The sequence below is a fragment of the Telmatherina bonti genome (genome assembly GCF_933228915.1).
Source record: "Telmatherina bonti genome assembly, chromosome: 22".
In the NCBI taxonomy this organism is placed as follows: domain Eukaryota; kingdom Metazoa; phylum Chordata; class Actinopteri; order Atheriniformes; family Telmatherinidae; genus Telmatherina; species Telmatherina bonti.
Genome location: NC_136631.1, coordinates 32,049,717 through 32,075,751, shown reverse-complemented (window position 1 = coordinate 32,075,751; position 26,035 = coordinate 32,049,717). Strand labels below are relative to the sequence as shown.

General features: G+C 40.9%; 3 protein-coding genes across 11 annotated transcripts in view; 1 reads left to right on the top strand and 2 right to left on the bottom strand.

Moving 5' to 3' along the window:
• Nucleotides 1-2,128, bottom strand: part of larp1b (La ribonucleoprotein 1B) — a 47,360-nt gene extending 45,232 nt beyond the window's left edge. For all 9 annotated transcript variants that reach the window (XM_079262063.1, XM_079262065.1, XM_079262066.1 and 6 more), the window contains exon 1: nt 1,374-2,128. In XM_079262063.1, coding sequence (XP_079118189.1) covers nt 1,374-1,722 — 349 coding nt within the window. In that variant the 5' untranslated portion in view covers nt 1,723-2,128. The remainder of the gene's footprint in view (nt 1-1,373) is intronic.
• Nucleotides 2,129-8,485: 6,357 nt separating this feature from the next.
• Nucleotides 8,486-15,016, top strand: LOC306772703 (dr1-associated corepressor). Its single transcript, XM_079262306.1, has 6 exons — nt 8,486-8,579; nt 8,927-8,999; nt 9,550-9,643; nt 9,841-9,966; nt 14,640-14,739; nt 14,884-15,016. Exons 1-6 carry the CDS (start codon nt 8,538-8,540, stop codon nt 14,908-14,910), a joined length of 462 nt encoding a protein of 153 aa, XP_079118432.1. The 5' UTR covers nt 8,486-8,537; the 3' UTR covers nt 14,911-15,016.
• Nucleotides 15,017-15,486: 470 nt separating this feature from the next.
• On the bottom strand, nt 15,487-26,035 carry LOC306772293 (activator of 90 kDa heat shock protein ATPase homolog 1-like). Its single transcript, XM_079261714.1, has 9 exons — nt 25,818-26,035; nt 20,448-20,638; nt 20,136-20,218; nt 19,928-20,045; nt 18,648-18,739; nt 18,414-18,542; nt 18,132-18,233; nt 17,995-18,046; nt 15,487-16,307 (listed from the first exon to the last, which is right to left on the bottom strand). Exons 1-9 carry the CDS (start codon nt 25,895-25,897, stop codon nt 16,135-16,137), a joined length of 1,020 nt encoding a protein of 339 aa, XP_079117840.1. The 5' UTR covers nt 25,898-26,035; the 3' UTR covers nt 15,487-16,134.

The following is a 26,035-nucleotide window of genomic DNA, read 5'->3' as shown; positions in this document are numbered from 1 at the left end:
GATTTTTATCATGAAAGGCGCTTTATAAATAAACGTTTACTTACTTACATATGTACATACACACATATGTGTATGTATAGGTATGTGCATATATTTTTCTTTTCTTATTTTCTTTCATTTGTTCGAAATAAATAAACTAAATAACTAACTCACTAACTAACTACTATCCTGTCTGGAAACCAGTTGAAATATGGCTGAACTCCCCAAAAGCCTCAAAGAACAATCAGAAAACTTAATTTTATTATTCAAATTCCCCTCTTTTACTTGGAGACAAAACTCTGCTTGTAGTTTCCAGCTTCTCAAAATTTCACTTAAACTGGATAATATGCGGCTCGGGGAAAGACGTAATTATTGAATTATGGGTATTCCAATAAATCGTCATTTACCAATGTGACTCAGTAGAAATTCAACCCCTGGTTGCTCTTTATTTCTTTCCTTTAATGTGCATAAAGTATAAAAACTTTGAACAAATCTACCCAATCAATGCTTACACTTTCACAAGTTGAGCTACTTCCTAACAGCTAAATAAATGTATTTTCTGCTACTTTCAATTAATTCTGATGTCTTATTTGTAACTAACCTAAAGATAATAAAAGAATAACATCCTTAGGGTTTATCTAAACAACATTAGAATCAATTTTCTGCTACTTTCTATTAATCCTGACGTCTTATTTCTGACTAACTTGAAGATCATAAAAGAATAACATCCTTAGGGTTTATCTAAACAACATTAGTTAGTTTATTACGACGTTATCTCTTCACCTGTTTAATCACCTTGTTCACATACGTGTGCTTTCTCTTGTGACAGCTAGGATCAGGCTGGTGGGAGGAACTGCAGGCAGAGAGGCCATTGGACATGCAAAACGTGCCTTTACAGCAGCAGGAGTTAGCCTGGCTGTCTTAGCTTCAGCACAACCCAGACAACCCTTCAGCACCAACTCCAACCTGCTTTCAGCTCATAAACCCCCTGATTTTATTCCACCAATACCTGCTTCTGCCCTTTGACACAGCATTTCCAGTAAAGGGACAAGCAGGAGTACAGATACCTGCTGGGAGCTAAAGAAGTAGCAGTTGTCAGCAATCAACACGTGGTGCTCAGGAGCAATCCGAGCACAGAGGGGGATGGGGCAAATATGCTACCAACAGCACCTCTTCCCCCCCTATAGACTGACATTCGACTTAATGCATTTTATTCAACCATAAGATTAGGTCATTGCAGCAGATTTTGTGCTTGCTTTGCCTGCAGTGAAGCTGTCAAAGTGCTGCAACATGACCAGTATAGCTGCTACTGGTGCTACTGGAGGAGCTGTCTGCTCTCACCATATTAAGTTTCACTCCCATTAAAACAAAGAAGAGGCTTAAAACCACTTTACCTTTGTCTTGGGAGCTAGAAGTGATATTATTGACCGGTACTCTGCCTGTGGTCCTCTTTGTCCAGGGGTTGACTTTGGGTGGCGGAGCTTCAACAACTTTCTTCTTCACCGCCTCAACAGCCGAGTCAGCATCGCCGCTTTGCTCGTTTTCTTTATCCTTCTCTTTGCATTTTTTCTGCGTGTCTGCCGGGCTCCTGGTTGACTCGGATTTGTGGCCATCCAGCCCTTGATCTTCTTCTTTAAGCAGATGAGCCGCTTCTGGCTTGTTTTGGTTCTTGTCCTGCACTCCGCCGGAGCTGGCGGCTGTCAAACCGGAGTCAACCTGGCTACACTCAACCTCACTGGACATCCTGCTAATTCCCTAACAGCGTTAAATCCAGTGTGGATTCTTGGTCCTGGCTTTATCCCAGAAAGAAAAAAGTCTGGGGATGACCACATCCACAAGTCGAGGTGAACAAATTTTTGGGCTGGACCTCGCTAGCCACCTAGCCTAGTAGCTCCCGCAGCTAACTGCTAGCTAGCCAGGGAGCATGCAGAAGCCCGAATTAAACGCTTTTTTCCGCTTTCTTTGACGCTTTCATATCAACGAATAGTTAATTCAGATTTAGCAGTTGGCTGACATGTAAACGACACGCACTGATTTGGTTTTCCTGCGAGTCTTAATAACTTTTTTTTTTCTTTAAAAAGGAAAAAAAAAAAAAAGTGTCTAGTTTCAACTCCACGCTGCCAACCAGGAGCTCGTGCAGCTTGCTACCCTCATGCTGTAAACAGTGACTCTGGCGCCCCCAGCGGCCACTCCCGGGTATTACAACACCTTTTCTTTTCTTTTTTTTTTTTTTAACCCCAGCAAACAGATTTTTATCCCCTTTCATTAAAGAAAAGGCTGAATTTACAACAGTCACTCAAATAACTGGAAACTTTAAAAAGGAACAATAAATAAAAATTTGCAAAAATATAATTTACTATTAATAAGACAGTTTTTTCATTTGATTAAACTGAAGAAAGAAAAAAAATGGTCCTGGACAAACTTGAGCACTTTTCTGTTGAACAGTGGGACAAAATACCTGTCAACAGGTGCAGAAGTCTGACTGAGAGGAACAGAAAACACCTGAATGTAGCGAAAACATTAAAGGATTGTTCAACAAAATATTACTTTATGAGTGATGTAATATGTAATAAATCATCTTATTTGTTTGCTTTTTAAAAAAAAAAAAAAAATTCTATTGAACCAAAATTAGAAAATAATGTAATGATTTTCATAAAACTTTTATTTATTATCACTTTAGCCAATTTCAGCTTATTTTACAGGCAGCTGTTTTTTTTTCTTTCTTTAACGAAAGGGTATGAATAAATATGAGCACAACTGCACGTGTGTAACTAACTTGTCAAGAAATTACTTTTTTTGTGTTTTAACAACTTATTTAACTTGATTTTTTAAAACCAGCATGTTTCTTTAAGTTACTTTGGTGTTCACCATATCTTTCTGTTTCAATCAGTGTTGCATACTAATTACTTTTCCTTCCCTAATTTAGGATGATCTCTGTAAAAGTGAAAGTCTGTACTTTTATGTACATTAAGATGCACTATGTAAGTATTACTGACATATAGTGGTAATGCTGGGCATAGAAATTACTTAAAATGCCAAGTACAGTTGTGAATGGACGGTGGCTGTTACTGGCCAAAATTCATCTGCAAGTGGTTTAAGTGGCCTCTGCTACAGCAGTAATTGAACTACAGCTAATTACCTAAATTCTAAGAAAATTTAGATGTTTAATTTAATTTAATTTAATTTCCCTTTGGGGAGTAATAAAGTAATTTTCTATTTTCTAATTTTCTTTTTTTATTTTATTTCATTTAATTAATTATCAGCGATTTAAAAATAATCGTTTCCAAATCTCCCAGATAAGAAAAAAGGAAAACAAATATCCATTTGTCTGAATTTATTAATCTGTCAGATAAAGCTGATCAAAAAGTGATCAAGCAGAGGATCGAGCAATTGATAATAACGTTGTTAAAAACCTTCATATCATTGAGACAAAGCCTATAAATTTTTACCATGTTCTTATTTGATCCTTATTTTGGCGTTACTTATTTCAAACGGTGCTCTTGCTCAGAGATGTCCAAAGTCGGTCCTTGAGGGCTGATGTCCAACAGGTTTTCCATGTATCCCTGCTCCAACACACCTGACTCAGTGTGCAGAATCTCATTGGCTGTTGGATCCATTTCATGAAGCCAAGTGTGTTGGAACAGGGAAACAAGGAAAACCTGCAGGACAGCAGCCCTGGAGGACCGACTTTAGACACCCCTGCTCTAGCTCTTATCAAACACAGCCAGTGTTGCTGTTTTAAAGTTCAGAGTTCTCATTTCACTCGCAGTTATTTGTCCATTCAGGTACACCGTAGTAAAAATAATGGCACAAGGCAATGTTTAGAAGTTAATCGTTCTGAAACCCTGGAAGTGATCTCTCCACCTGTTTGTAGGAAGAGAGAAAACTCCTCTTGCATCTTTAAGTCCAATTTTGTTATTTTGAATAATAATCAGTAAATAAGGGGTGGGAAAATCAAATCGAAAAATCAAATATCAGGATTTTTTGCTTCACAATTTTAAAATGGTTTTTTTTTTGTTAAAAAAAAAACCTTTTTTTTCAAAAATAAATAAAAATAATACTTCTCTTCGTAAAACCTTGTAATTTTTATTGTTTTTGTTGATCTTTTCACTTGTGTTCTTGGGTATTATAGCAGCAGAATGACGGTCTGGCGACTGTGTTGTTTTTTCCTCATTAAGAACAAGAAAAATGACGAGCAAAAAAAAAGTTTTGTACATTTTTTTTGTTTTTAATTGACAAAAATCAGCAATATGGAAGAATTGTGAGAATCGCATTTTAAATCGTCACCCAAAAAAATCGAAATCGAATCGAATCGGAACAAAAGCATATCGTCACAGTCCTAAGGCAAATTATTCTGGTTGATGATCTACCACTGAGGTCATTCCTGTGGGGCTCTAACCATCATTCCGTGTTTGTTACGGATAATAAAACAGGAAAATTCTGAGTGATCATCATCATCGACACGTGTACCAGATAATACATCTTAAGTTCTGGTATACTTATTAGTATTTTGTGTATATTTTGTGATTTATTTTTAATGTGTCACACTACTTTCATCGTGAGAAATACTAAGCTGATTCCACAACACCAACTTGAAGTGACCAAATTTTAAGAATTTCTGTCACATTAAAATGTTGAAAACAATACAACGTATAATCTTAAATATTCACAATACAATAAATACACGAAGCTGTTTCTGACTGTTAATATGCTGCTGGAAATGCTAAAACTGCAGATAAAATTACACAAATGCCTGGAAAATTAACTAAATGTTTGACGAAACCCATTTGATGTTCACACCAGTATCTAATTTGGCTCCAAAATTTTTCTAATCTATCACGACTTTGTTCATTTTACGATTGTGAGCCATTAAAAAGAGGAAAACTGTACTAAGAATGGGTGCCTAAGTGGTGTGAAGAAGCCAGCTTGACTTTCACTGGTTTTCACGCAGACTGGAAGCCACAACGGTCAGGACTGAAGGAAGCGGGAACATTTTTACTGGCATGAAACTGATCTCAATATAATATGAATCTGCATCGAATGGCCCCAGAAATAAACTACTATCCTTTTATAAATTAAATTCAACTTTTTAAAGTGGTCTGTGATCTGCATCATACTAAACTGCTTGTTAACCTAAAATATCTAATCAGCCAATCACGTGGCTGCATTTAGCCACCTGCATACATGGTGAAAATTACCTGCTGATGTTCAAACTGAGCATCAGAATGAGGAAGAAAGTGGATTTACGTTGCTTTTAATGTGACATGGTTGTTGGTCTGGGATTTTCACTCACAACCTTTTCAATTCAACTTTATTTTAGCGCCACCTCACAACAATGTTGTCACGGGGCACTTTACATCCACATCAATTCGAGCCAATTTAAACCTTCTTTAAATGATCTTTCTAGTTGATGTCAGAGGTCAGAAGAGAATGGGCAGACTGGTTGGAGATGATAGAAAGACAACAAGAAGTCCAGTAAGCACTGGTTCCATCCAAGACAAGCAGAACATCATCTCTGAAGACACAACATGTCCAGCCTGGACGGCAATGTCCTCCAACGGCCTCCAGTCACCAGATCTACATCCAACAGAGCAGCTTTATAATACATTTCACTCTGTTGTTACAAGTGAAATAAGCTTATTGAGGTCCTAATTTATGTTTGATGATGTTATTTAGTTATTTTACATGTCAAGGTAAAACCACAGGTCCTACACTTTAACTCAAGAAAGATTAACAGCACTGAAGATATAAAATGCTTAAATCTGTCAATAAGGACTGTTTCATCTAAAAGTGTAGGCACTTTTATACTACATGTGTTGATTTTCTCATCTGTATGTCCAATCACACCATCTAACTATGGTGTTAAGTTTGGTTTTCAAACAGTCATACTGTTTTGACGCTCTCATGAAATTTTGTTGTTATTTCAATGACAATAAGGATAAAAGTGGTTGCTTTCATCTGCTTAACTGGAGAGACTTAATATAAACATATAAATGGCTAAACTTGTGACACAGAATACATTCTTTCATTGCCTTTAAATGTCTTTAATTCTGCCATTTGGACCCTGGATCAGTAGGTCCCAGCTGATGTCCTGACCAACCCAAAGAGGGCGCTACAGATCACAAGTGCACAAACGCTTCGCAGGTTTTCTCAGCAACTTCTCATGCATAAACTCACACAAGACTTCCTGAAACATGAAAGTTAGTGTGAGGATTAGAACATCACACACAGCTTTAACACACATGTTGAATAAAGTTTACAGAACTACAGGATGAAACAAAGCATCTCTGTACAGCCAGCTGACTGAAAATAATAATAAAAACACTGAATAATTATATAAAGTTAGAAATACAGCTATTTTACAACTATTTTACAAATAAGGTAAGGGCATGCAGAGAAATTAACATATATGCAAACAAGTTGTTTTTTTTTTTCTTTTTCTTATAAGCAGCTGCAGAGTCCTGAAGCAAACATCATACATGGAAAAGATGCTGTTTATACACAAATAGAACTCCCACTGCAGATGAAACCGTCTGGCAGCACTGTGGGTGTGTATTTACATGCATGCAAACATTTGCTCTGTATATATGTTCATACAATGGTGCCGTCCTGGGTACTTTTTTTCAGTCAGCATTGAGTATACCCACTTCTAAACCCCCAGTGATGCTGCTTTTACAATTGCACATGTACCTATGTCATCAAACAGTTCAGCTAAGGTTACCTATGCTACACTGAAATGTGTGTGTATTCTTGGGAAATCAGATTTTTTTTTTAAATGTGAACACAATGCAGGACATTTGATTTGCTTTCCCACCTGCATATATAACAAAATGAGCATGAATAAATGAATAAATGAAGAATTATTTGCGAGGTAACGCTCCTGCTTCCTTTTTCTTAATCAAGCCGCAGAAGAAGACTTTATTAAATAAAAATATTCTTATTTTTGGAAACTTTCCGATCCTGTTTGCTGAAGTTGTTTAATTACTTTGGTTTTGGTTGCATTCGGAGGCGAGAGTATGCTTGTGTGAGAAGAATAATCTGCCTCCAATGATCATGAAATTACACAATAGAATTTTTGAAAAGGAAAAAAAATACATTCAAGTTGTAAAGATAATCTATTTTATTATCTAACTGTGATTGTTTTTGTTTTTTTATTTTAAATCAGCGCAGGTGGTTTTGATGTCTGACACAAACCAAGTGAAACTGTTGGCTGATCATGACCAAGAAGTGACAAAGTTACATCATAATGTGTTGTGTTGACGTGTTACCAAGACAAGCAGTAAACTAGCAGACATGAGGAGGACGGCTGCTTTGTAAAAGAATGTATTTTAGCCTCAACCATGATCTTAACAGTGTTACATAAACCCGACCACAGTGTGGGAATGGGTTTTTAGTTGTATTACAGTTCACATGCTTTTAACTAAATGGTCCTCAGAAAAGACAAAAACTAAATAAACTTGTTTTCATATGTTGATCTTGGACTTGTATCACACATGATTAAAAGATTAAAAGTCCTGTGTGTTAGGCTACTGCAACCCACTCCCTCTTACTTGTCGGAGCTGAACTTTACAGAACACTCTTACTGGTCAGACCATAGATAAATTACCTATAGGAACATATTATATGTAGAAACCACAAGTCACTTGTTCTAAAGTCATACAAGCTACAGTGGCCTTGACTGAAACTGTGCTGATTGAACAAAGGTAATTAAGTAATATTAATTTCATTTGTGATTTTATTAGATTTTTTTTGACATGTGTTGCTGCCTTTTATTAATTTGAATGCTTCTTTGGACCGTGTGTAATGCTTCGAAAGTTTTAAATAAACCACTTTGACTTGTCTTGTACATGAAATGTGCTGTATTTGTACAGTTTTTAGGAGCACAGATAAATTATATGACAATATCACTGAGATGTGCCTAGGAGTAACAGGTCATGACTGGAATAATGTCATGACTTACTGACACTGCCTTGGTGAAAACTGATCTGACTGAAAAAAGACAAATGCAGCAAAAAAATTCCCAAAAATATGCAAAACATGGGACACTCTAAAACACAGTGACATGACGTGTCTTCATTGGCACACACATCCTCAGCCAGAGGCTTCTTCACTTAAGAACTTATTTACTTCTTCCTCAAAGCATATTTTTTGGAGAATTTTTAAGATTTGAAGATTTTCTTTTATTCAAATTATGTTAATAAACCATAGAATAAAAAGGAAAGAGTCTGTTGAACTTTTATAATGACTTTTATTATTCATAACTTTAGAATATAGCCCACATACAAAGAAAATACATTACCAAAACTATTATTTTATTAACTATAACTTTTATTTTATTAACTATTTTATTTATTTTATTAACTATATCATTGACACTGTGTAAAACAATGTCTTCCTTTAATTATGGCGTCGGTTTCGGGGTCAGATGAGAGTTGACCCCAAGTTGCTTTTTTTCTCCTCAAGCCTCTTATTGCTAAAGGTAAACAAATGGACGGAGCGGCGATTTACGGTACAAACATGAAAAATGTGACCAAGCCGCGCGGAATAAAGCGGAGAAAATGCCAGGACAAAAGAAAAAATACAATGTACGATTCCCTCCTGTAAGTACAAGTTTAAGTTTGGTACATTTAAGATGTTAAAAAGTAAAATAAAGCATAGCTAGCCATCTAGCTAGCTCAGATAACATCTGCTGCATTGAGGGACTGTCGGAAATCTTACTTTCAGGTGACTCGCCGACAAAATGCTACGGCTACCAAGAGTTGTAGATACGGGTCTGAACGGCAGGTGTTAGCCTAACCAATTGAAAATTAATTTATTTACACATCAATACTAACATTACAATACATTTTATGATGATATGAAGATAAATAAAAGAAAACGTAGGCCTACTTTTTTATAACATAACATAAACGTACTTGCGTTGCTTGTGCAATGTTATTGTTTACAGAGTCGCATCAAAAAAATTATGCAGAAGGACACAGAGGTGGGGAGGATTGCAATGGCCGTTCCTGTGATCATCGGTATCCTTTATGTTTTGTTTGCTGTTTAAATGGAACCGTATAATCAATGTTTGGAATTTGTGTATATCAATTTCCAACTATCCTTTAACGCAGCACCATGTTCTACCGTCGCTGAGCATGCTGGGAGATGTCGTTTGAATGCACAGCAGGCGGAATGAACCACTTTAGCACAAGTAATCCCCAATTTAAATTTATATACATTGTTCTAAGGGGGAAAAAAAACCCCAAAAGGTTCAATCTCGTGTTCTCTATTTAAAAATAATTCATGTTTTGAGATAAATTTAAATGCTATCAAATTATGAGCTGCAATGAAAGGATGCATTAATGTTCAGTTTTTAAATACAGAAAGAGAAAGATATTTAAAACCTATGTGTTCAGTACTTAGCCTCATTTCAAAGAGGAGGTTTTTTTTGTTTGTTTTTTTTTAAAATCTTTTTTTTGTACAGTGTGCAACAAAAAAAAAGCGGAGTGTGTCAAGTCAAGCTGGTATGTACAGGTGGATTAAGTCTAAATCTCATAGAGCTGTGATTTCCTAAACTGCAGTGGTCAGCTCGGGCATTGGAGATGTTCCTGAAGTGTCTACTCACCAAAACCTGTCTGATAACTCAGTCAAAGTTCAGCAGTGTCATATCTGTAGCTCACATGTAAGTACAGTATGTTCCAGCTCACAGCTCTCGCTGCTCGCTGAGCTCAGTCATGTTAAACTGCTGCGTATAAATGAAGACCAACCCAACACTGATGCACTGTTGGGTTCAAGTAAAAATACATGCTGCATGCATATATAAATGCCGGGCACAAAAATGTGTAGCTTATTGTTTGTTTTGTGTTCTGCATGATGTAGGAAGCAGTGCATTGAGTCAGAAAAGCTCTTTCATTTCCTCAAAGACATGGCCGAGGGGGCCGAGGGAGCCACGTCCACGAGAACCCAGAAGGACAACCGAGGCATGAGTATGTGGCCTTTATACAGGTAGATCCTGAAATGCTCATTATCACTTGTCACAATTTTGCTTTTAAAGATTGAATAATATATATATAAACATCAGCTCGGCAAATAACTAACAGAGTCTTAAAAGACAAATGTGCAGCCCACACATTTGTTTAGACATATAGACATGCATGTTCGGTAAATTAGTTACTCTAAATTGCCCTTAGGAGTGAATGTGAGCGTGAATGGTTGTTTGTCTTTCTGTGTTGGCCCTGTGATGGATTGGCAACCTTGGATGGTCTCCAGTTTGTTCCATCACCCTGAACTGGAATAAGTGTTGTAGAAAACGACATGTAGAATATGTGAGGATAAGTATTATATGAGTTAAAACAGCAACATTAACCTTTGAAAAATATGTTTTTATATATTACTTTTATTTGCCTGGATGTGTGTGTTTTCCCCCAGTGGGACCAAACCTACATAAAACTAGGATTTTGCATTTCTTTACCAATATTTTAACCCACATTCTGCAGTTTTAACTAAAAGCACTCAGAGAGGGCAGACCTCCAACAAAACATTGTTTTGTTTTGTTTGTTTTTTCCCAGTGATTTCAGGCAGGAGTTGGAAGCTTTAATGGTAAAATGATTCATATCTCCCCACCATAGTGAAGAATCCTTTACATAAAACTCCCCAAAAATCAAATCACTTGTTCCTTATTCCATTTCTGAGACGGTTGAATGAAGATTCGTCCATAACTCATGTTGCTAACAGACGTACTGCTGAAGGCACGACCTCTACCTTGGTGGAGGTCATGTTGGTGGTGGTGGACTCCAGCTTCCACAGTGTCTCAGGTTACTTCCGTGCAGCGTCTCTCTCTCCTGAGCTGCAACGTTTTGCAGAATGCTTCAGTAAAAACCTCTTCCTCCAATCAGGTAAAACAAACAGCTTTTTGGCAGCAGTTGCCATGGTGAATCCAGCCGCCGTTGCTCAGTTGATGACAGCTTTTCGATGTGGTTCCAAACTCTGGGTAAAGATACTCAGAGGCGATTAAAGCAACTTGAAGCAGCTGATCTGAAACCAGAAACTTGGAGTTGCTCAGTCAGTTAAACACAGAGATTCTTATTAGATCCGGTTAGCTGGACCTCCTGGAACCGGTCCTGATACCAGACCAGATAGATGGATAGATGGATAAATAGATGGATGGATGGATAGATGGATGGATGGACAGATGGATGGATGGATGGATATATGGATGTTGGTGGATGGATGGATAGGTGGATGAATAGATAGATGGATGGATGGATATATGGATGGTTGGTGGATAAATAGATGAACGGATAGATGGATGGATGGAGAGGTGGATAGGTGGATGGATGGATGGATAGATGATGGATGGATGGATAGATGGATGGATGGATGGATAGATAGATGAATGGATGGATGGATAGAAAGATCGATGGATGGATAGATGGATGGATGGATAGATCGGTGGATAGATGGATGGATAGATAGATAGACGGATAGATGAATGGATGGATGGATGGACGGATAGATAGACGGATAGAAGGGTAGAAGGATAGATGGATGGATGCATGGATATATGAATAGATGGATGGATGGATAGATAGATAGATAGATAAATAAAACTTTATAAATCTCCAGGTATATTCAAGTGTCCAGCAGCAAAAAAACAAGAACACAATCAATGACACCTCTGAGTAAAAAAGAAAATAAATAAGAATACCAACTAAAAATAATGTAAAATTACGAACAATAGTAATAAAAAAAAACAGATTAAGAAACACGTTGATGTCAGACCTCTGCTGTAGCCTAATGGCAGATGGGATAAATGACCTTTTAAATCGTTCGGTGCTGCAGCACAGTGAGAGGAGCCTGTTGCTATGGTTACTCCACTTCTCACAGCTCCTTGGTACCGACAGACTTCTGGAAATTCCAAAACCTTAAATCAAGGCAATGGGACTTGCTTTTATTGGTGTTGAAGATGTTTTACCGCCCGTCTGAAAGGTTCCTGCAGCTGCAGCCGGTCGATGTGGAGTTGTGGCTTCTGACAGGAGAGCTGACGTTAAAGCGGGTTTGGGTCACACCTGTGGCTGGCTCACCTGCGAGCTGTTTACCTGCGTGTCCGGCGTGTGAACTGGTGTGGAAGCTGCGTCTGAAGAGTTGTCGGTGCAGGGACGGCGAGACCCGACACCTGTTCTGAGCCACAGCTGGCTGGTTTTTTTTGTTTTTTTTTTACTAGACTACCAGTTAAAATTTTGGACACTGAATTTCATGGAACAGCGTGTCCAAACTTTTGACTGGTAGTGTATATTTTTATTGAGTTAGATGTTTCACAAAGAGGAAAAGGACAAACCATTAAACTAAAATGGATCCCATTATGTCCCAGTTTGACCTCCGTATCATCCTGTTTCAGCTCACATTACGTCCTTTTTTCTCAACTTAGATCCGTTCGTGTCTTTATATTTAAGATGTGATTCCTCTTTTCCCCCCAAATAAAATCCCACGTTTCCCCCAGTAATTCCCATTACACACTGGGCCCTTTTCACTGTGTTTTATGTGGGTGAAATGAAACAATCTGATCATATTTTTGTGCATAAATTCCTTCCATCGACTTGGACTCGACATGCTCCAACACCTCCGCTCAGCAGAAACATGAGAAATCTTTGCCGTAAGGTGGATGAATGTCCAGGATGTGGACATTACTGTCATCCAGGCAGTGTTTTCTGTCCCCAACCTGCAGGTTTACTGCTGAATCTCAGGCTTTAAAGCTGCTTTGCTGCGTTGTTTTGTGTGTTTATCTAATGTCTTTGTTTTATAAGAGCAGTTTGGGTTGTATTATAATCAGGGCTGTGACGAAATGCTTTTGTCCCAATTTGATTCGATTTTTTTGGGTGCCAATTTGATTTAAATTGCAATTCTCAAAATTCTTCAATATTTTTTGTAGATTTAAAACAACAACAACAAAAAAAAGATAAAACTTCTTTTTGCGAATAATTTTTCTTGATTTCAGTCAGGAGAAAACAACACAGTAGATCATCATTCTGCTGCTATAATGCCCCAGAAGACAACTAAAAAGATCAATAAAAACAATAAAAATGAGTGGATTATTCTTATTTAATTGAAAAACAATAGATATTTTAACAAAAAAAATTGATTTTAAAATTGTGAAACAAAAAATCCCGATTTTCGATTTTTCGATTTAATTTTCCCACCCCTAATTATAGTAGGAAAACCTGATAAGTCACCTGTACGACATAAGCTGAGACGAGCGAGTGGCGCGGCTGGACGTGAGGGTAGTGGCTCCAAAACGCTCCTGCAGCATCCTCCTGCGCCAGCGGATGTGTTTTAGGCCTTGTCCACTTGCAGCAGTGTCTCACAAAACAAGATATTTTCTCTGATTTGGTCCACCATCCACACCAAAACACAGATTTATGCACTCAAAAACGATTCTTTTAAAGAAAATTTGCGAATACCCCATTTGGACATAAATAACCAGGTTTTAGGATTTGAAACGTCCCCGTCTGCGACAGAAAAACACCATGACGTCACCAGCATGGACGTCCTCAGACAGATGTGACAGACACACATGTTGGATGAGACACGAGAGTGGCGGGTGATCCCACGTCTTCCCAACTCCGTCCTCCAGGATGACGGCGGTCTTCCACACAGAGAACATCATCATCATCATCAGAATCTGGAAGTGGGGAGGATGTGGCCTCGCTGTTTGACCTCCAGTAGCTCCTGCTGGAGGAAAGGGAGGCCACCTCAGGAGGAGGAGGAGGCAGCAGGAAGCATGGATCTTCATCACTGCTGAGCTTCCTGACAGAGGAAGAGGAATACGTTGTAAAACCGGACATCATATCTTGTTTTTTTTCCCTTCTTAGCATTCAAACGGCACGAAACTGACGAGGAGACGGGAGATTACAGGAAGTCTTGGCTTATTTCTAGGTCGCACCTCCCACACATTCAGCCGCGTTGCTCGTCCCACAGAAACGTGATGCTTACAGGTTAAACCTGGTCCTAAAGGTGGCTAACCAGGGTTTCCAGTCCAGTCCAGTCCAGTATAATACACCAATATCGTTAAGGGAGAAATATGCAGTTTTTTCTTTCACATACAGTTGTGCTCATTTTTATTCCTTTCATTAAAGAAGGAAAAAAACAGCTGCCTGTAAAATAAGCTGAAATTGACTAAAGTAATAATAAATAAAATTTTATGAAAATCATTACAGTATTTTATGATTCTGGTTCAATAGAAATTTTTAAAAAAAAAAAAACCAAACAAATAAGATAATTTATTACATATTACATCAGTCATAAAGTAATATTTAGTTGAACAATCCTTTAATGTTTCTGTTTTCTGTTCCTCTCAGTCAGACTTCTGCACCTGTTGACAGGTATTTTGTCCCACTGTTCAACAGAAAAGTCTCTAATTTGTCCAGGACCAATTTGTTTGGGGTTTTTTTCTTTCTTCAACTTAATTAAATGAAAAAACAGTGTCTTATATTACTAAATTATATTTTTTATTTGTTCCTTTTTTTTTTTTAAGTCTCCAGTTATTTGAGTGACTGTAAATTCAGCCTTTTATTTAATGAAAGGGGATGAGTACATATGAGCACAAGTGTATTTTATTCATGTTCTTTTCAACTCAAAGCCGCTGACCTCTACAGATATAACCTCTGCTTTCTTTGTTTAAGGACCAAAAAGCTGGAAGTTCCTGTAAAAATCCCGTCTGAAGCAGGAGAAACGGCACCGAGGAGGAGCCTCGACTCCCTCGACAACGACTCGAGCTCCAGCGTACGTATTCCGTTACTCCGACACGTTTCGTATCCTGACGTATCTCTGCAGGTAGAGTCAGACCATGAAATCATGCGCTCGGTGGGATGAGAGCTGAGCGACATTCCTGCGTGTTTGGTGACTCTCTTCCTGTCCCTCCTCCAGGAGTCGGAGCTGTACATCTGCTTGTAGCTGGAGGCCGACAACCAGCTGGTAAACCTCAACATGTTCATGCTTCTGCAGGGTTCGCTCTCAGGAAGTCGGATGCTCCACGTTGGATCTTTAGTGGAAGGCAGGATTTTTTTTGCATACATTGATAATTTTCTTTACAAAAAGAACTTTTTTTTGTAGTTTTTGAGGAAATAAAGTTTTCACTGTAGAAACTGTAAATATTGCAAATATAAAGATACTTTTTGTTGATGTGGAAACTTTTTAACTTTATTCATAAAAAAAAAAAGTCTTACAGCTGATTGACTGGTAAAAATTCAGGGTTTTTTTGTTAAAAGGCAGATCATGTGACTTGCAGCGATCTTTAAAACCAACTTGTGCTTGTTTTAAATAATAGCAGCGTCTGCGGCTTCTATTTTAAAGCACTTGTAAATTAATGTTTTAAAGAGCAAACCTTTGCAGATGAAACCAAACTGTAAATAAATCTGTTCGTTTCGACCTGGTTGTAAAATGTTGTGCAGATGTTGAATAAAGAGCAAAACGCAGAAGCTCACAGGAGTTTTGTTTATTCCAAGAAACTAATGTTTTTACATGGTGACGAGGTGAAGTGAGGAATAAATATCTTTATTTTTGTTTTAAAGCCAAATGAAGCAAAACGTCTTTGCTGCTACGTGAGAACTGACACCGCTCCAAACATCTGCATTAATGTCCGCTTTCAGGTTGACCCGACGGGTCCTGGACTTTCCAGCAGGTCACAGGTAAAGCTCAGACCTAGAACCAACACCCCGCGGCTCTTTAAAAATGAAACGTGCAAGGCATTTCCACTACAGTTACACTCATGTACAAAATAAACATTCATTTCCAAAGCAACTTTTTTTCCTCAGATAAAAAGAAACATTTATTTTTAACTCCAGTAATAATTACATATTTATACGTGGAGGCTGATTTAACTCAGTGGTTCCTCTTGGCTTCATGTCATCCACTTTCTTCCCCATCTAGAGTCCAAAAGGCACGGTCCGTTTCCCCTCCTCTGAACGACCGACCCAAACACTGACGGAGGAAAAAACCTTTAAATATGTTCAGAAATGTCAAACATGTCCACACAGCGACCAGCCGACCTCCACTTGGTTCCATTAACGTGTCCTACCAACGTACAACCGCTTGTTTTGTGCCAGAGATTAAAAGAAAATGTAAAAAAAAACAAAAAAACATCTGAACACAAAGAGAAAGATCACAGCAGAGGAGCGTCTAGAAGAGCCGGGCTCCGTAGCCAAAAGTCTGTTTAATAGCTTCGAAGTAGTATCTCCTCCAGCCATCTTTCGTCTGCTCCTCCTGGCTGTTCGGGACGCCCCGACACTCCACCTTCAGCTCCGTCTCATTGCTGCGGTCCAGGAAGCTCAGCGTGATGGTCGCGTAATGTTCTGCCGTTCAGAGAGAAGGTCAGAGTTAAATGCCAGTGACAGAAAAGACTTATTTTCCCACCGTCTTTTCCTTCTTCATGTTTCTACGATTCATTTGCTGTTTTTTTCCATTTCGTGATTTTATGGTTTTTATGGTTTTAGTTAAGACGTTAACGCACGTTTTGTGTATTCCATATAATTTATTGAACTGATTCATTTTATGAAGAGATTTTTTTTCTTGTTGTTTCTCCATATTCCGTCATTTTTAATGACTCAGTAGTTTATTATTAAGAATAAATACAGTTTTTACTGCATCAAAAATGCAGGATAATATAGAAAACACTTTTGTACTGGCTAAAACATAATGAGCACTAGCCTTTAGTTTAAGACTGTTTTACCATGAAATAGTTTGATTTTATTCAAGTTATTTTTATTTATTATTTGCTGCATCTTTGACACAAATAAAAACTAAATTAATAACAGACAGAACTGAGTAGGTAAATAATTGATAGTCATGCAAATTACAGGTTTTTTCTTAATTAAATAAGCTATTAAATACTCTTTATATCCTAAAATTGGGGGTCCCCAGATGATTTCAAGTGGTCGCCAGATTGTTTTAATTAGACGTCTGTCAACAGTAACCATAGACTGTATATGGTGGGCAGTTCCTACCATCGCCATCTTGGCAGGGGCATGCACGTCATCTTGCCCAGAAAACACAAATATGGGCAAAGAGGTGGAGCTGAGAGGGGGGCTGTGAGCGTCATGGTGGATGATTGACATCAAGCGAACTCCGAGCTTTCTGTAGCTAAGAGCTAACTGGGAGCTAACCAGCTAACGGAGGTAAGCGGGCTAAAGCTACGTCACGTTGTTAACTGTCTAAAAACCGCGGTTGTTCTACGTTCTTCTGACTTGAAGCGGGAGATCAGGTACCTGTCAATCAAAAGGACACGCCCCTAAATATGCCAAATTTTGAGATTAAATTACTTTTAAACGGGCGAGTTAGAAAAAAATTCACTCCCCCCACAGTTGTCATGAAGGTAAACCTGACCTGTTAAACCTAAAATGGATTTTTGCACCAGGCTGTAAACATGTTTATTCTGCTGTGAAGTTGGTCTTTTTAACATGGGAGTCTATGGGGATTCACTCTGTTTTGCAGCCCCTAGAGGATGAAGGGGGAACTGCACTTTTATGCACTTCTACATAGGCTTCACTTTTAACCGCCGAAGGCTCCGTCCATCTTTCTCATACAGTCTATGACAGTAACGTGTTAAAGCAAAAAGATATAAAGTTTTTTGAAATTCTCAACATCTTTTTATTCGCCGGTTTCTGCATCGTCTGCTTCCTGTTCTTTTCAACTGACGGATTATTCATTACTCGCAGATCTGACCCAGGAGGTGGACGAGACAGACCTTACGTCTTCTGTCGAGCAGAAATAAGCTTTTTAGCAGAAAGGGCGGGATATTTCTTCACCATGAACGTGCAGAAGCAGCTGATTTTAACATGACGGATTAATGAGCAGCTGATAACTTGCTAACATGCTACAACTGGCCTCCACCTGTTTTATACATAGAGATTTTCTCCACTTCAGAGCTTCTTGTTTTATTTGTAAGATTGGATTCATGACGGTTTCTACCAGCGACTGATGAAAGAACGGCCTGGTTGCGACCAGGACGGGACATTTGTAATGCAAACTAAAAACACGTACCACAGGGCCAGTTGTTGTACCTCCACTTCATTACTATTTTCTCATCGGGAACCTGCAGGACAGAAGACTGATAGTTAGAAATGTGTGTGTGTTTTTTAAGCCTTTATGTATTTGTTCCGTTTTACTGCAAGTCTCACCAGCTCTGTGAATTCTCCGAACACATTCCCATCTAGCAGACGAAACTTCCCGCCTCGCTCTCCTTCCACCGTGGCAGAACCGTGTGTGAACGCCCGAACCATCTGCACACAAACCCAACAACAGCTTTGATTTAAGTCCGAAGGAAACACACCAGTCACAGAAAGACAAGTTAAACCTGCTGTAGAAACCTGTGTACTGACAGGGAACCAAGCAAAAGACAAATCTGTTAAAAAGAACTATAACCAGGACATAAAGAATAAATAAAAGCTGGTAAAACTCACGTCTTGGTTGAGGAAGACTCTGTAGAGATCCGCCGGGGAGGTGAGAAACGTATCTCTGATGCTGAATTTACAGGTGGGAATTTTAACTCCGGTGTTTACAGGAGCAGCTGTGCTGCTTGTGGAGGAAATCTGTTCCACAAACAACAAGTTTCATGAACAAAGATTAGTTTTGTACCACTGAAAAGACGCCTGGTTTGGAAATGTTAAAGCCAGCAGAGCAGCATCGGTGCAGACCTGGGTCTTGTCCAGCTTGGCTTTGGACTGGGAGGTGGACTGCGGCTTGGCCACGCCGTTGGCTGTCGGCAGGATCATCCCTTGTGTGAATTCTGCAATTTAAAAAAAAGACATAATCAATCTTCATGTGTTTCATGGTAAAACAAACCCATTTTTATTGGAAATGTTCAGTTTTCAGAGAGAGACTGTAGAGATCCGTATCTCTCATGCTGAATTTACAGCTGGGAATTTTTAATTAATTTAGACTTAATGTATGTTTTATTGCTGTCTCTGACCCAAGTCGTCATTGTCAATGAGAATTTTGTCACAACTGGTTTAATAAAGGTGTTTTACTAGTCAATAATTAGTTTTACATGCAGCAGAAAAGTTAGTTTGGTTCTGCTTTCGCAGTGATTTACTCGGCATTGTTGGAATGTATAATGAAAGGAAAAGAGCGGCATGTTTTATATTAATGGTTTACAGCTTGTGAGGTTGTTTTTATTCATACGTTTGTGTTCTTTGGTGTTATATTCATGTTTGTTGTGATGCATTTTCACTTCTTTCCTGCTGCTCGCTGCAGTTTATTCCACACTAAAAGCTGCTGTAACAAGTGAATTTCTCCACTGTGAGATTAAATAAAGTCTGAAGAAGCTCGTTTTAAAACATTTCTGATTCGTCTAAATCCTCCAAGTTTTTCTCTTTTCCAGGAAATCTGACCAGATGCGCGTCCATCACTGCACTGGCAGATTATTCAACTTCCATTCTACTCTGGTTTTTCTCAAATTAAGTTTTTTTAAGTTCTTAAGTTTATTGTCTTGATTCCTGTAGAAGGAATTCGATCTACCGACGTTTTCTCAAACACTTGGACGTTATGGTGTAAAACACGTCATACAAGGTTGTAATTAACAGATTTTCAGCCCTGCCAGCGTCCAGGTGAGTTTTTCTGTAGATAGAATGTCACAAGTTAAAGGAGTCTGTACTTTCTGTTTCTGGACATGATTTCCACTATCGAAGATTTTTCCTTGGGCTAAAATAGAAACAAATTCTACTCTCTTACAGGTACAACGTCAGCGAAACACTTAAGTAACACTGTACAAGTTAATGCATAAAATTAACTAAATTAGTTTCTGGGAGAAAATAGTATGGATTTGTTATTGTCTGGAAGATCATTTTCATGACAGGAAAGTTGCTCTAGTTGCATTTCACTCATCAGGCTCCAGGAACAAATCCGCTCTTCATGTCTGCATTTAATCCAGCAGGAAGTTTCTTCCAGAATTGTTTCCACGCTTGTTTCCACTAACCTGATTTTAAAAAGCCGACGTAACTCCCCAGCGCAATTCGGACTTTCTCAGCTCCCTTTGTTTTCATCAGGTTGAGCAGCGTCGTGTCGGGTTCGTCTTTGTTCAGGGACACTGAAATCTTGACAAGGATCAAAAGACGCACATCAGCACGCGAAGCCTCCGCTACACGGCCAGAATCGTCCCACATCAGACACCTGGTGGTACTTACATCAAGGTCCTCCATGTCGTTTTCATCAGACAAGTTCGGAACTTCGACGGTTCCTTCATATTTCACTCCTGCTTTCGACTTTCCTGGTTTATAGAAGGGGAAAAAAAAAAAGTTTCCAAAAACTGAAAACCTGTTCTTGACGGCATCTTTGTCCACATTAACATTCGTTTAGCTGATTAGGACACGGTTAGGAAATCTAAGGACACTAGAAACAGCAAGATTAACCTAACATGTTAACAACGTCAGCAGAGAAAACAAGAAGTTTCTGCCAAACTAAATCATAAGCAGCAGAAAGCCTACGGCTCTACTCACCAGTCCACGTAGCTTTTATGTTCCATTCATAAAAGAAAATAAGTTTTCCTTTGCGGTTGTTAATGGACGCCTCTCCTTCTACCTTGCTGACTTCTGTCACTTCACACCTCCCCTCTTCATTCTCCACATCCAACCCCAGTAGCAGCGATTTCAACTTATCCGTCGACCAGTTTGTTGCGTCTCTTTCCGTCCTGAAAGTCCAACAGGTACAAAGCGATGACGGCACTCTCAAAACAGGCAAAAAAAACCAAAAAACAAAAACGAGCCTATACATAATTTTTTGCAGCCTACAGTTGCCCTTTCTGTACATGCACAGCTCTGAAAGGCCATCAGTTTGCCATCACTCTTCTTATGGTCTAATTAAATTTTGGATTTTGGTTCTACTCATAAGAAAACAAACATTTCATTTCATGTTCAGTTCAACTTTACATTGTTTTACATTCAATTCAACTTTATTTACATAGCGTCAAATCACGACAATGCCATCTCAAGACACTTTACAGACAGAAAAAACATAATAAAAGCCAATTCATAATAGCCTATATAAAGAAACCAACATTTTGAGTTGAACAGATAGGCACAGATAGAAGATAAATCTAGTGTAATCTGCACATTTCATATAATAATAATAATAATTGCAAAAGACAAAACTAATTATTAAGTTCAAGCAACAGCAACCTGCAACACTTTTGATCCTGTGAAGAAAACTATGAAGAAATTGAGCATTTCCATGAAGTATAATTTCTATTTAGAGGGTAACTAGCATTAAAAATCAGTGCAAAGTTTGAGCTTTCACCATAAGTAACTGCTCTAATGACAACAGAATATATCTCAATGTGGGACATTTGATTACTGATTAAAGGTGAAATTTACCTGTTTGATTTATTCATAACAACCATCTGAGTCTTTAGGACAATTTTTACAAGTAAGGAAAAGAAAGAGGAACATACAGTTGTGCTCATATGTATTAATACCCTTTCATTAAAGAAAAGGCTGAATTTACAACAGTCACTAAAATAACTGGAGACTGGAAAAAGGAACAATAACTACAAATTTGCAAAAATATAATTTAGTAATCCTCTTCCTGAGCCGTCACCTTATCGTGGTGGAGGGGTTTGTGCGTCCCGAAGATCCTAGCAGCTATGTTGTCGGGGGCTTTATGCCCCTGGTAGGGTCACCCATGGCAAACAGGTGTCTAGGGGAGGGACCAGACCAAGCACGGCTCATAGACCCCTATGATGACGACTAACCTGGGCATGAATGTTCCCTTGCCCGGACGCGGGTTATCGGGACCCCCCTCTGGAGCCAGGCCTGGAGGCGGGGTACGAGAGCGAGCGTCTGGTGGCCAGGCCTTCGCCCATGGGGCCCGGTCGGGCTCAGCCCGAAAGGGTTACATGGGCCCCACCTCCCGTGGGCTCACCATCTGCGGGAGGAGCCGTAGGGGTCGGGTGTAATGTGAGCTGGGCGGCAGCAACGGGCGGGGACCCTGGCGGTCCGATCCCCGGCTGCAGAAGCTGGCTCTAGGGACGTGGAACGTCACCTCTCTGGTGGGGAAGGAGCCTGAGCTTGTGCGCGAGGTTGAGCGGTTCCGACTAGATATAGTTGGACTCACCTCGACGCATGGCTTGGGCTCTGGAACCAGTATCCTCGAGAGGGGCTGGACCTTCTTCCACTCTGGAGTTGCTCATGGCGAGAGGCGCCGAGCAGGTGTGGGCATTCTCATCAGCCCCCAGCTTGGTGCCTGCACGTTGGGGTTTACCCCGGTGGATGAAAGGGTAGTTTCCCTCCGCCTCCGGGTGGGGGGACGGGTCCTGACTGTTGTCTGTGCTTATGCGCCGAACAGCAGTTCAGAGTACCCACCGTTTCTGGAGTCCTTGGAGGGAGTGCTGGAGGGTGCTCCTTCTGGGGACTCCATTGTTCTGCTGGGGGACTTCAATGCTCACGTGGGCAATGACAGTGAGACCTGGAGGGGAGTGATTGGGAGGCATGGTCCCCCCCCCCTGAACCCAAATGGTGTTTTGTTATTGGACTTCTGTGCTCGTCATGGATTGTCTATAACGAACACCATGTTCCAGCATAAGAGTGTCCATATGTACACCTGGCATCAGGATTCCCTGGGCCGCAGTTCAATGATCGACTTTGTAGTCGTATCGTCGGACCTGCGGCCACATGCCTTGGACACTCGGGTGAAGAGGGGGGCGGAGCTGTCAACTGATCACCACCTGGTGGTGAGTTGGCTCAGATGGTGGGGGAGGAAGCCGGTCAGAGCTGGCAGGCCCAAACGTGTTGTGAGGGTCTGCTGGGAACGTCTGGCTGAGTCCCCTGTCAGAGCGAGCTTCAACTCCCACCTTCAGCAGAGCTTCGAACATGTCCCGAGTGAGGCGGGGGACATTGAGTCCGAATGGGCTGTGTTCCGTGCCTCTATTGCTGAGACAGCCAGCCGGAGCTGTGGCTGCAAGGTTGTTGGTGCCTGTCGTGGTGGTAATCCCAGGACTCGTTGGTGGACACCAGCAGTGAGGGATGCCGTCAAGCTGAAGAAGGAGTCCTATCGAGCCTTCTTGGCCTGTGGGACTCTGGAGGCAGCTGATGGGTACCGGCGGGCTAAGCGGCATGCGGCTTCGGCTGTTGCCCAGGCAAAAATTCGGGCATGGGAGGAGTTCGGCGAGGCCATGGAGAAAGACTTCCGGACAGCTTCGAGGAGATTCTGGTCCACCATCCGGCGGCTCAGGAGGGGGAAGCAGTGCTCCATCAATACTGTGTACAGTGGAGGTGGGGAGCTGCTGACCTCAACTCGGGACGTTGTGGGTCGGTGGAGGGAATACTTCGAAGACCTCCTCAATCCTACCAACACGTCTTCCCATGAGGGAGCAGAGCTGGTGGACTCAGGGGTGGACTCTCCTATCTCTGGGGCTGAAGTCGCTGAGGTGGTCAAAAAGCTCCTTGGCGGCAAGGCCCCGGGGGTGGATGAGATCCGCCCAGAGTTCCTTAAGGCTCTGGATGCTGTGGGGCTGTCCTGGCTGACACGCCTCTGCAGCATCACGTGGACATCGGGGGCAGTACCGCTGGATTGGCAGACTGGGGTGGTGGTCCCCCTTTTTAAGAAGGGGGACCGGAGGGTGTGTTCCAATTACAGGGGAATCACATTCCTCAGCCTCCCTGGTAAGGTCTATTCAGGGGTCCTGGAGAGGAGGGTCCGCCGGATAGTCGAATCCCGGATTGAGGAGGAGCAGTGTGGTTTTCGTCCTGGTCGCGGAACAGTGGACCAGCTCTATACCCTCTCTGGGGTCCTGGGGGGGGCATGGGAGTTTGCCCAACCAGTCTACATGTGCTTTGTGGACTTGGAGAAGGCATTCGACCGTGTCCCCCGGGGGCTCCTGTGGGGGGTACTCCGGGAGTATGGGGTACCGGACCCCCTTGTACGAGCTGTCCCGTCCCTGTACGACAGGTGTCAGAGCTTGGTCCGCATTGCCGGTAGTAAGTCGGATCCGTTTCCGGTGAGGGTTGGACTCCGCCAAGGCTGCCCCTTATCACCGATTCTGTTCATAACTTATATGGACAGAATTTCTAGGCGCAGCCGAGGTGTTGAGGGGATCCGACTTGGTGGCCTCAGGATTGGGTCCCTGCTTTTTGCGGATGACGTGGTCCTGTTGGCTTCATCTGGTCGTGATGTCCAGCTCTCGCTTGAGCGATTCGCGGCCGAGTGTGAAGCGGCTGGGATGAGAATCAGCACCTCAAAATCTGAGACCATGGTCCTCAGCCGGAATAGGGTGGATTGCCCTCTCCGGGTCGGGAGTCAGGTCCTGCCTCAAGTGGAGGAGTTTAAATATCTCGGGGTCTTGTTCACGAGTGAGGGAAGGATGGAGCGCGAGATCAACAGACGGATCGGTGCGGCGTCTGCAGTAATGCGGACTCTGTGCCGGTCTGTCGTGGTGAAGAAGGAGCTGAGCCAGAAGGTGAAGCTCTCGATTTATCAGTCGATCTACGTTCCTACCCTCACCTATGGTCATGAGCTGTGGGTCGTGACCGAAAGAACGAGATCTCGTATACAGGCGGCTGAAATGAGTTTCCTCCGCAGGGTGGCCGGGCTCTCCCTTAGAGATAGGGTGAGGAGCTCGGTCATCCGGGAGGGGCTCAGAGTAGAGCCGCTGCTCCTCCGCATCGAGAGGAACCAGTTGAGGTGGCTCGGGCATCTGGTCAGGATGCCTCCTGGACGCCTCCCTGGTGAGGTGTTCCAGGCACGTCCCTCTGGGAGGAGACCCCGGGGAAGACCCAGGACACGCTGGAGGGATTACATCTCTCGGCTGGCCTGGGAACGCCTCGGGATCCCCCCGCAGAGTTGGCAAATGTGGCTGGGGAGAGGGAAGTCTGGGCTTCCCTGCTTAGGCTGCTGCCCCCGCGACCCGACCCCGGATAAGCGGCAGAAGATGGATGGATAATTTAGTAATATAAGAGACTGTTTTTTCATTTAATTAAGTTGAAGAAAGAAAGAAACAAACAAACAGACAAACTGGTCCTGGACAAATTAGAGCACTTTTCTGTTGAACAGTGGGACAAAATACCTGTCAACAGGTGCAGAAGTCTGACTGAGAGGAACAGAAAACACCTGACTGGAGCGGAAACATTAAAGAATTGTTCAACTAAATATTAGTTTATGAGTGATGTAATATGTAACAAATTATTTTCTTTGTTAGTTTTTTTTTTTTTTTTTAAAGTATTTCTATTGAACCAGAATCAGAATATAATGATTTTCATAAAATTTTTATTTACTATTACTTTAGTAAATTTCAGCTTATTTTACAGGTAGCTGTTTTTCTCCTTCTTCAGGGTATGAATAAATATGAGCACAACTGTGATTAATATTAACAGAAACTCCATCATGAACCGTTCTGAGCTCATTAAATGAGTGAAACATCTTAATTATAATTCATTCTTATTAATTTCCTACAGCATAATGATGACATCCACGTCACGTTGCTTGCTTACTTATCTCACGTGTCCGACACGAATTGGCATCTAGTGACCAAATCTAACTCTTAATGTGAGCTAAAAGCATATTAAAACATGCTCGTTTTTTGTTTGTTTTTTTTAATTTTTTTTTTTTTTATCATATACTGTAAATCTAGGGTGGTTAATTAACATTTATGTGACAACTGAATCACATGCAGCTGCATTTACAATAGCAACAAACCTACAAAGCAGTAACATCTTTTTCAACTTTGTGAAATATTCAAGCTGTAATGATCACAGATGTTGAACATCTACACAGATGGAGGAATAATAGTGAAAGTACAGTTAGATATGAACACCAGCTGGTGTGATGTTGGGATTAGCAGGCTAGTTAGCAGAAAATGTGCTTTTATCGCGTCTCACCAGTGCCAGTTGTTGACATTAGTAGCATCAGCTCTCTCCTCTACAATCCAGCGAGGGTCTCCTTCTCCCCACTTTGCCATTTATTCAGATGAATAATAATAAAACTACTATTAATGTTTAAAGGTGAGTGCAGAGGGAAGGTGTGTGTGTCTGTCTGGTGCACGATGCTGTCTGTTTCTAGAAGCCTCTGCTAGCTAACTGACTAGAGCGGTGCTCCT